At 49.7% G+C, this 11,340-nt stretch overlaps 1 protein-coding gene across 6 annotated transcripts in view; it reads left to right on the top strand.

Moving 5' to 3' along the window:
- The window catches only part of LOC126539949 (uncharacterized protein C15orf61), a 69,334-nt gene extending 63,183 nt beyond the window's left edge, over positions 1–6,151 (top strand). For all 6 annotated transcript variants that reach the window (XM_055075731.1, XM_055075730.1, XM_055075736.1 and 3 more), the window contains 2 exons: positions 4,431–4,542; positions 5,940–6,151. In XM_055075731.1, the coding sequence (XP_054931706.1) occupies positions 4,431–4,542; positions 5,940–6,067 (240 nt within the window). In that variant the 3' untranslated portion in view covers positions 6,068–6,151. The remainder of the gene's footprint in view (positions 1–4,430; positions 4,543–5,939) is intronic.
- The last annotated feature ends 5,189 nt before the right edge of the window (positions 6,152–11,340 follow it).

Below are 11,340 nucleotides of genomic sequence, written 5' to 3' on the forward strand. Positions count from 1 at the left end.
TTAGTGCGGCTTTGAAACGCGCCAGCAACTTTTGAAAGGTTTATAGACACAGTGCTGAGCGAATTGAAATGGGAGATCTGCATGTGCTACTTCGATTATGCATGTGCTCATTTTTGGCAGAACACTTGAAGAGCACAATCAGCGCCTTGGCGTCGTGCTGGACAGCATACAAAACGCTGGACTAGTTTTAAACTCAAAGAAGTGTCACTTCGGTGAGCGCCAGACTCTCGTGCTGGGTTTTCGCGTCGACACAGATGGTATTTGACCTGACCCGGAAAAGATTACTGCAGTGTGGGATCTAAGCCAACCGAAGACAGCGAAAGACCTTCGTAGTTTCCGTGGCCTGTGTTCGTGCTTCCGCCGGTTTATTAAGAACTTCGCCCAACTTGCTCACCCACTCACGTGCCTCCCTCACAAAGACAGTCCCTACGTATGGACCACAGGGTGCGAGGACGCGTTCCGTCAGCTGAAGTATTTACTAACTTCTGGGCCTGTTTTGCGCTATTTCGATCCCGAGGCCATGCCTGAGCTGCACACTGACGCTATAGCGTTCGCGCCGTCCTCATTCAATTTCATCATGGGCGCCAGCAAGTCGTTGCATACGCAAGCCGGACACTGACGAGAGCGGAGCGAAATTACACTTTCATCAAATTGGAATGCCTGGCATTCCATTCGCATTCCATTCCAGCCTTCGCATTCCAGAAGTTTCGGCCATATTTGTGCGGTCGTCATTTCAAGATAGTGCCGGATCATAATTCCCTTTGCTAGCTTGTTGGACTGCAGGATCCTTCCGGACGGCTGGCACGTTGAGCGTTACGCCTTCAGGAACATACCTTTTCTGTCTGCTACAAGAGCGGTCGGTGTCATGCCGACTGCTTGTCTCGTCTCCCGTCGCCACACTCCACCGCTAACGATAACGACTTCGACGACCATTTTGCCAGCATTACCGAGTTTCCTGACCTCAGCACCTTTAAATGTGAGCAACGTCGCGATCCTACACTCATACCCCTATTGGAGGCTACCCGAACATCAGGTCAGACAACGCCCTTCACGCCATGTAACAGCCTGCTTTACAAAAAGAATTGCTCTGCCGAAGGCGCTTCCTTGCTCCTAGTCGTTCCCGAACGCCTGCGTACTGCTATAGTCTTCGCGCCATGCATGATGACATCACATCGGGTCACCTTGGCTTTGCTGGCACGCTTCATCGATTACGCCAGCGCTTTTATTGGCCGAAGCTATGGAAGAGCACAAGACAGTACATTGCAAGTTTACCAGGTTCTCAATGTCATAAGAAGCCGCGGACGCCTGTTGCGGGCTTTTTGCAACCAGTGAAACCACCTACCTTACTGTTTGAAAAAGTTGGTATCGATTTGCTCGGCTCCTTTCCCAAGAGCTCTACCAGCCGTCGCTGGATTATTGTTTGCGTCGACTACTTGACGCGCTATACTGAGACTGCGGCACTTACCTCTGCTACCGCCGCCGATGTGTCGTGCTTAGTGCATCATTCTGTCAACCTGCGTCACGGCGCTCCACGTGTTGTTATAAGCGACCGTGGACGGCAATTCACCGCCGACGTTGTTGAAGAACTACTGCGCCTTTGCGGTTCTACTTATCGCCATTCAACGACGTACCATCCACAAACAAATGGTCTCACCGAACGCGCGCATCGTACACGCTTACCATGTTGCCTCTATACGTCTCGGCTGATCACAGGAATTGGGTTGCCGTGCTGCCCTTTGTCACGTACGCAAACAATACAGCCAAGCATGAAGTAACCGGGTATGCGCCTTTCTATCTGTCGTACGCTCGCAGTCCCCAAGCATTCTTGGACACAATTTAGCCATTCACACTGAACGAAGACACATCCATTTCGCAGACCTCGTGTCGTACCGAAGAAGCACGTCGGGTAGCTCGCTTAAGAACGCTCTTTTCTCAAGTTTGAACCAAGGCACGCTATGACGCCAGGCATAGACATGTCACTTTCGCTCCTGGCGATCATGTTTTACTGTGGATTCTTCTACGGAAGAAAAGCTTGTATCGCAAGCTCATCCCAACGTACAGCGGTCCATTCGTGATACTCAGCCTATTAGGTGACGCCGACTTCGTCATCGCCAAACTGACCGCCAATAATCGCCGGTCGCGGAAGACACAAGTGGTTCATGTGGTCCGCCTGAAGCGTTGCCATCATAGGGTTCCCGAATCAAGAACTACCAATTATGCGGATCCCTAACTCGCTCGACAAGCTTCGTCGGCGCCGGAGGAAGATGTTACGCTGCGCGGCGGAGCCGAAGAAGAGGAGATGGAGGAACTGCGCGCGTGTAGAAAAGGCCCGACTGCCTGCGTTCTCGTCTCTACGCCCCCTCGATCATCTTGTAAATAAATCCATCTTATCCGTAACAATATCGTAAATATAAAGTAATCAAATGTCTTTTTTACCATTTCCTAATACCAATACACTAAACAAATAAAATAAAAAAATGCTTATGTCAGTACATCATATGCAATTACATTTCTTCGGGAAGAAACACATAAGGCACAAAAAAAATTCATAATAAAAGGTGAGATACAACCATAAACCGAGCGGAGCAACCATCGCCCTCCCATTCACAACCCGCCGCTTCACAGGAAAGCCGTCGCGAGGAGGAGGATAACGCACGTATTGCACCACGCGATATTCTTGCTCATCAGCGCGGCATGCGGCAAGGATACGGCGCCCCCCACACATCTTTGCAAGGGGAAGACGCAATAGATCTCCGCAGGATTCAAACAGGGGTCTACCCAAATTTATTAGGATTGAGCAAAATTTTCCCGACGATGTAGGGGAGTGCCTGTCCGTGGTGTAGCGACTCACCACCGTCTTTGTACCACATCTCATGGGGATGCCAAAATAGACCGTCGAATTTAAATGCCTACTTAGTTAGGTATAATTTAACCAACAAACTGGAGCAATGGGAGGCACAACTCGCCAGCTCAGACCCGAAGGTGCAGAAGGCTCTTCTTCGTCACGTTCGGCTAGCGGCAGAAGCCAGTGGAGCCCTGGACTTGGGGCGCCACCCATCAAGCTCCTAATCCCCTCTCTCCCTTCCCCAATTCAATAAAGTTGCTCTCTCTCTCTGTCTCTCTTCTTCGGCTCTTTCGGCTGTTTTCGCGGCTAAGCAGTGGTCGGTCGATGGTCGGACTGGGCAAGAAAAACGTTCGTTGGCTCGTTTGTCCGCGTGCTCTCTCTCTCTCTCGTTCGTTCGTTCGTTCGTTCGTTCGTTCGTGTTATTCCTTTTCATTGAAAATCATCGTCGGTGTTTTTTGAATAATTTGCTCCCTATACTATGCCCACGCGGATGGAAATATCCGAAAAGATATTGGCATTTGCGAAGAGTGCGCGATTATTCGATTGAAAGACTGAATGGTGTAGGACAGTTCGATTCGTTGTTTGAAAACTTTGTATGTTCGCATATCCCTAATCTTTAGATTGGTGTGCGAAGAAAACCCAGACAGGCGCTGGCGCCTCGTGTGCAGAATTTATATATATATATATTTTAATACGTCTTTATTTCTGCGTTTAATAGGCCAAGCCTTGCGGCAGAAAAGGGGTGCTCTATGGGGGAGGGGGATCGGTGCTCTCTTCTTCCTCGAGGTGGAGTGGTCCCGAGGTCGGCTCTGCAAAGAGGCGGCCAGGCCCTTCCTTGTCCCTGAAAAAGTAAAAAAAAAAAGCCCTCCAAAGCTGGACTGAGTCCTTGAGCCCGATGTGCGATGGCGGGTCGAGCCACTCCTGCAGGTTGCCAGGTCGGTTCCCGCCCAGGGAGCGTATACTGTCCTTTCTCGGACCGTGTCAAAGGCAGAGCAGCTCCACATATATTTTTAGCCGAGCGAATCGGGCACCGACTGCACTGCTCGCGTGCGGTCAGCGTGCTGGGCGCGTCGTGTTTCGTGACCGGGCCGTGGTGGCACGTAGCAGTGCGCCACAGATTATTACGAAAGCGTTGTTTTTTGGGACAGTGAATGGCTGCATGTTTTTAATTAGATTGTTATGTTTTCTCACTGGAAAGAAAAAGTGCGAAATCAACAAGGTTTGCAATTTAATAAAAACATGGGCGGGTTATAAACTAAATTTCGAGAAATTTCTGGTTGCGTCTACTGCAAATGAGCACTCAGACTTTTGTGGCTCGAAAAAGAACTACAGAGCGAGAACAATGCTTAGAATAAATGCAATAAGCGCCGCATGTTTCGCGGGAAATTGCGTAACGATGTGTTCTAAGTAAAAAATGTAGAGTGCAGCGCATTTCTTAGCGAGAACGGTGAATATTTAGTTCTGACAGTTTAATGAAAACAATGTCTGCTGTAGTTGACGAAACAAACTTTGAGGATGAGCACTGGTGCTGGCGCCTCCTCTCGATTACGGCGGTCGCCGATCGTTCGACGGCAAACTGTCGCAGGTGCTGCGGACCGGGTGCTACCCGTTCATCAAGTACCACTGCTCCCAGAGGGCGCCGCAAGACCTCGCCGTGGAGGACGCGTTTTTCCGCCTCCTCAAGCTGCTCAATTTCGGTGAGTACGCGGCGCAGGCCCAGTCGGGGGCGTAGAGGGGGGCTCGTCGCCGGAGGGTGTTCTGGCGCCACGACGTCTCGCGTACGGGCCGCGGCGCCCGCGTGCGGCCAGTGGCAGAAGGCAGGCAACTGGCGCTGCAGTTTCACTGCGCAATGTCATCGGAACAAATTTTAGAGCTCCATGCTCGGGACATCCGCCGGCGAGAAGCTAGCTTTAGGTGTGAAGTGCGACAAATTATTTTCATCCGACGCCATGGCAAGTTTATTTCGTTCATACATCCGCCGGCAATAGCCCGCCGTGGTGGCGCAGTGGCTTTGTCGTTACACTGCTATAAGCTGGAGGGCGCCAGATCAAATCCCCGCCGAGGCGGCCACATTTCGATGGGGGCGAAATGCAACAACGTCCATGTACCGTGCATTGGTGTGCACCGTGGCCCAGGCGGTCAAGATTATTCTGGAGTCCCCTACTACGGTGTGCCTCATTGTGGTTGTGGCTCATGAAACCACATAAAAGAGAGCTGACTGCCAGAGCGCGACTATATAGGTTGGAAACGTCTAAAATATTTTAATGTCCCCATTAAAATCTTTTTAATGGGGACATTAAAAATCGTAATTGCGAAAATATTTTACCAAACTCGAAACAACTCGTCTCGTGCTATGCTAGCGAATTGCGAGCAGTTAAGTGATCCCTAATATTTGGCCCCAGATATTTTCTTCATAACTTTTTCGTCTAAACTGCAGTGGGAATACGTCAGCGTGACGTAAAACTAGTCTTGCGTGTTTAGGCCGTTTTCGTGCCGTAAGAAAAGCAATACTTGCTATCTTGAGTCATCGATTGCTCCAAAATGCGATAATAATCCATGTTTGTTTATAAGCAGCTAATGGTTTCCGAGAACCGACTTTCAAAATCTGTGACCTTACAGGGAGCTGCTGCGGGAATTTCCAAATGGTGTCGCCACCAGTGCTTCTTCCTTTGGACCTTTCCTTATTTCCAAGCTTCCGTTCTGGTTAAGAATGACGTCATTTATATTGCAGTAGAGTATACTTTATAAAGTATACTTTATGCTTTGTGAGTTGTTGCTTCTTCCTGATGTTTTTATGTACGATCTCTTTTTTTTGTTTTTTGGTTCAATATAACTACACTGCCTTGTTGAGCGGTAAAAATATCTTGTAAATGTTTTTCTTATATGTATGCTGTACCTGAATGTACACTTGTGCTTTTTCTTGCCCCCCCCCCCCCATCTATTTAATACCCTCCTTCGAGGGCCTTTAGGGGTACTGTAAATAAATAAATAAAAATAAATAAATGATAGTTTAAATACGCATTCGCGTTTTTAGTGTCCGCAAAGCAACGCGGTTTTGCACTGCAACGGTGTGTGACTCTCGAGTCTCCTGCAGGCATACCTACGCTGGCTTACGGCCTGGGCTCCCTGCTGGTGATCCGGCACCGGGAGGTGGTACAGACATCCCGCGGACCCGTCACCGTCTACTTCCTCTATCCGGAGGAACCGGGAGCCCAGTACTAAGCTCTGTGGATGTGCACGATGCTGTCTTTAGGAATGTTGCTGATACTGAAGAGTAAAGCAAGATATTGTAGGTTTGTTTCTCGATGACCTTGCTTCATTTTTTCCTGATAACGAAGATAGGTTCCAAAGCGACAGATAGCAAACTTCTGCGACTCTCCAGAATCACAACCTAATTTCCAGCGAACGTGTGTCGTTCGAGCAGTGGCAGTAAGAATGTAAGAAACCTACTACAAATCTAGTATATAACGCATGAAAGTACCGACAAGACAAAGTTCAATAATTATTTCCACCGCCCCTAATTAATCAAGAAACGTTAAAACTGCGCTAGACATAAGACGTATGATGATGTTACGGGAAGGACGAAGCATGCGTCTATTACAGATGGCTTTTAATAGCTGAACCAACAAGCGAAGAGCAGCGATAAAACTAAGCTATTCGTCGTCTCCAAGGCCACCATCATCGTCCTCTTCTTCCCACATTACCGACTGTCACATCACCCCCGTCGGAAAAAGCACCTTATTGGTGTGGCTCATCGGTCTGAGAAAGGTCGGGTTGGAGGCGGCTGACGTGGATGATGTCAGAGAGAGGTGAAGGCACCGTGGCATCAAGCGGAGACACGTCATATGTGACAAGGGTCACCTGGCGAAGGATGCGGTAAGGGCCATAGTATCGCGAGAGGAATTTCTCCGAAAGACCAACACGCCGAGTTGGATACCGAACTAGCACAAGAGCACCTGGTTCGTAGTGCACGTCGTGATGGCGCTGGTCGTAACGGCACTTCTGGCGTGTCTGTGAAGCAGAAAGACGAATGCGAGCAATCTGGCGTGCTTGGGTCGCTGTGGCTATGACATCCCGAGTGTACTCAGTCGGCGAGTCGAGTGTGGTCGAAAGGAGAGTCTCGAAAGGCAAAGTCGGCTCACGGCTGAAGAGGAGATAGAAGGGTGAATATCCAGCTGTGTCGTGGCGCGAGGAATTGTAGGCGAACGTGACAAATGGTAGAGCAATGTCCCAGTCGCGATGATCGGAGGAAACATACATTGCTAGCATGTCAGTTAATGTGCGATTCAGGCGTTCGGTAAGACCGTTAGCTTGAGGATGGTAAGCGGTAGTAAGTTTGTGTTTAGCAGCACATGATCGAAGTAGGTCGTCTATGACTTTGGCAAGAAAGTATCTGCCGCGATCGGTGAGAAGTTGACGAGGTGCACCGTGGTGCAAGATAACGTCGTGAAGCAAGAAATCGGCGACGTCTGTGGCGCAGCTGGTCGGTAGGGCTCTAGTAATGGCATAGCGAGTTGTGTAGTCCGTAGCGACGGCAATCCACCAATTTCCGTCATTTGATATAGGGAATGGTCCGAGAAGATCAAGGCCAACGCTAAAGAAATGGTCGGCCGGTATATCCAAAGGCTGCAGCAGTCGGGCAGGAGGCACAGCTGCTCTTTTCCGGCGTTGACACGACTCACACGCGGCAACATAGCGATTGAGACGGGGCCAGAAAAACCGTCGCCGAATTCGGTTATAAGTTCGCGTGACGCCAAGGTGCCCAGTGGTAGGAACGTCGTGCAGTTGCTGCAGTACAATCTGTCGCAGATGAGACGGAATGACGGTTAGGAGCTCGGGCCCGTCGGGGTACATGTTGCGGCGATACAGGATGCCATTTTGTAGTACGAACATGTGAAGGGATGGGTCAGAGAGCAGGCGTTCGATAATGGGGTATAACGACTCATCGCGTCGTTTTTCAGCGCCAATGGCAGAGAGCGAAAGAACGCAGATCGGTGCAACATCCACTAAACCGTCCGGTACATCGACGGGATGACGAGACAGGCAGTCAGCGTCCTGATGTAGACGACCCGAGTTGTAGACCACAGTGTAAGTGTATTCCTGCAGCCGTAGGGCCCAGCGACCGAGGGAGGGAGGAAAGCCAACAAAGGGCGTGGTGGTCGGTTGTAACTGTAAATTGTCGACCATATATGTAGGGTCGGAACTTGCCCACCGCTCAAATGAGGGCGAGACACTCGCACTCAGTAATCTAGCTCTGCGCAAGATAGGAGGCGGCTGGCGTAGGTGATGACGCGGTCGTACCCACATTGGCGTTGAGCTTAAACTGCGCCGATGGCGTCAGTGCGGATTTCTGTCGGAGCGGAGGCTTCAAAATGGGCGAGAACAGGAGGTGGGGTGAGCAACGTGACAAGAGACAAGCCTATCTTGATTGCCACCAAATTTAAACGTGGTCTAACGTAGACTTCTCGCAGGAGATGTGGAAAAGCCCGATATCGGCCGTAGATGACACCTTTCAACACTTCCTTGAGTCGTTTTTTAACGCGACAGCGTTAAGGAGCGCGTGTCGCAGAAAAGTCGGCGTCGGCTGTGAGCGAAAAATCCCGGAAGGTAATCCATAAATAAAGAAGAACTTGCAAGATGGGCTGGGTGGGAATCGAGCCAGGGTCTCCGGAGTGTGAGACGGAGACGCTACCACTCAGCCACGAGTTCGATGCTTCTAAGCGGGACAAAAGCGCCTCTGGTGAATGCGGTGTTGCCTTAGAAACGTACCGTAGAAAGTTATACTGCGGTGTATATAGGTAATTATGAGTATGTAAATTAGAGAAGTCGCAGTTACACGAGTAGCGAAGTACGTTTCCGTTACATTTCTTCTGCGCACACGCAGAGCCATCTTGCGGCAAACACAGAAGACCCCCTCCTCGCAATGTACGGCGCTGCCCCGACACGTGGCCCGCCACTCGCCCCATGATATATACGCATGATCGCGTCCGCCTTCATCGCGCGTCGCGGCTGTCCTTGCCGATCGCGACGTTTGGCTCGCGTAGATCGTTTGAGTGGTCGGTGCGAACGGGGTGCGATAATGCTATCGCGTTCCACACTTGAAGGCAAAGCTTAAACGTCCTGCAATTTTTTTTGCAGATGCTTTATTTGATCCACACACATTTTTCTTCGCATACCGATTTGCCATAGCGGTTCCTCCGTTTCGGTGAGTTTGGTCTCGGCAGCATTTGTAGGGCTTCGTGCACAATTTGGCGCCGCCCATAAATCTCGCATGTAACGCTTCTGAACGCTTCCATACGCTATTCCAAGGGACGCAATTAACCCAAACACTTTCAACTTTGTCTATGTATAACCCTTGAAATGCCCCTTACTTTGATGAAATATAAACTTCGTGTGACGTAGTTTCCTCGGGTCATTGAAAAACAAGGGAAAATGGTCATTTAATGGTTTCAAGCGCTTGTCAAAACACTTTTTTTACGAAGACTGTATTTTATCCACACATATTTATCTTTGCACGCAAATATTCCATGGAGTTTCCCTCGTCGAGTTTGATCTCAGTGGCATTTGTGTAGTCAGCCGGGAGCGGGCTATATTTGGCAGGGCTCGTGAAACACGCGTAAGTGCTCCGGGGCTCCTTCATTTGTCATTTGTTCCAGAGGTTCTGACGAAACCAAGTACCTTGAACTATGCGTACACATAACCCACACCGCTTCCCTTAATTTCAGCCATTATAAACTTGGTATAACATCGAGTTCCCTCGGGACAGTTGGAAACATAACGTAATATGGCCAAATAGCGCTTTGAAGCACTTGTTACAAATGTCTTTTATTTTACAAAGGCTCTATTTGAACCGCGCGCATTTATCTTAGCATAGCGATGTGCTGCACATTTCCGCACATTTTGGCTAAGTTTGATCTCATTGGCATGATTAGTTATGTCACGGCGGTGGAATAAATTTAGCACCGTCCTGATAAGCTCTGTAGATTACGTATCTATGCGTCAGCAGGCCGTCTGTGGCATTATCATTTACAAAGCTTGAATTCATGGCATGACGGCATGTGGCGTTTTTCGTCAAGCTTTTATGTCCTTCTTTCCCTTAGCAGAATCAGTTGCGTATATATGCTCCTGTTCCGCAATAAACGCTGTGTTGAAAGTTAGCACTTGTCCTGTCTAACCTTTGTGGATCGTCCTTTGCGCGCTATGCTTCCAGCGTAACTATTTCTATCAAGTGATTGCAAGCTCATCGGCATGAGGACCGAACTTTGTCACAAGTGAGATTGTATCTCAACAGCTGGTAAGTCAACCTCAACTGCCCTGACACACTCTCAGCCCACGCACAACGCTTCAGTGTTGCGTTTCACTGCTTTAAAGAGTTTATTTTGGTGTGGGTGAGGCACTGCATCTCGGCATCAGCCAACACCGTTTTTTCAGCTCAAGCTCCTTCAAAACGGCGGCGTCGGCACGCTTCCTCTCCCGCTCATTGCTCAATGTGTAGGTCCTTTCTGTTCTTGTCCTCCTTCCACCGCGCGTTTGCCCAACGGACCATTCGAAGCATCCCAATGGTCAGTTGTACAGCCAACGTCCAATTTTTCGGACTCCCCAGGGGCCGCGCAAACGTTAGAAAAATCGGGCAGCTCGGAAAGATGGATGCATGTTTTTCACTGAAGAAGAAGAAGCCGGAGGGAGCGGGTGCACATCATGTCGGCTCCGTATTCCACGAATGTTTTTGTAGGGCAAATCACCTAAGAGCCACCCGCTATTGCACACCAATGGACTCGGCTCGTTCCCAGGAACAAATGGATACTGAAAACGAGGTGAGATTCCCATTTTTCAAGCCTCTACGACAATTTTTTGGCCGGCCCTCGTGGCGGGAGAGCTGCGAGGCCGCGCGCCGGAGCCGGCTTCCTCAACAATTGCCGGTCATTTTCACAGTAATGGAAGTCACCGTAGAGGGGCGCAGCGTATCCCAGGAAGAAATGGATATAAGCAAGGGATGGAAGGAGGTCAGGCACAGATCGGAGCGGCAAACCTCCCAACATCACGAGCGCGCCTTGTTGCCGACGCGGCTCGACAAGCGCAACTATAACCCGAGGAAAGGCAGGCTAGAGCAAATACGCACGGCAAGCAGAATGCCACATTTGCCAAGAGCGGTTGCAAGATTGTGATCAGACCGCGTGGAGGACTCAAAATATCCGAGCACGGTATAGTTCACCTCACAGCGGCAGTACAAGATGCGGCAGGCATCCCTCGAGATGAAAGGGATGAGGATATCGTCTGCCCCAACAATTATCAAAATATCCTGATTGTCAGTACATCGGATCAAGAGCTTGCAAACAAATATCAGGAAGTAGCACGTATTATGATTCAAGACACATTTTACGAGACAGCGCCTGACATGACGGCCAATGAAGTCATCAGAGGAATCCCACTCGACCAAAGAGACATCACAGCAGCGGTGGTTACGAGCAAAAACCTAACGGGCGATAGCAGCAGAG

This window comes from Dermacentor andersoni, chromosome 2, assembly GCF_023375885.2.
Source record: "Dermacentor andersoni chromosome 2, qqDerAnde1_hic_scaffold, whole genome shotgun sequence".
Classification (NCBI taxonomy): Eukaryota; Metazoa; Arthropoda; class Arachnida; order Ixodida; family Ixodidae; genus Dermacentor; species Dermacentor andersoni.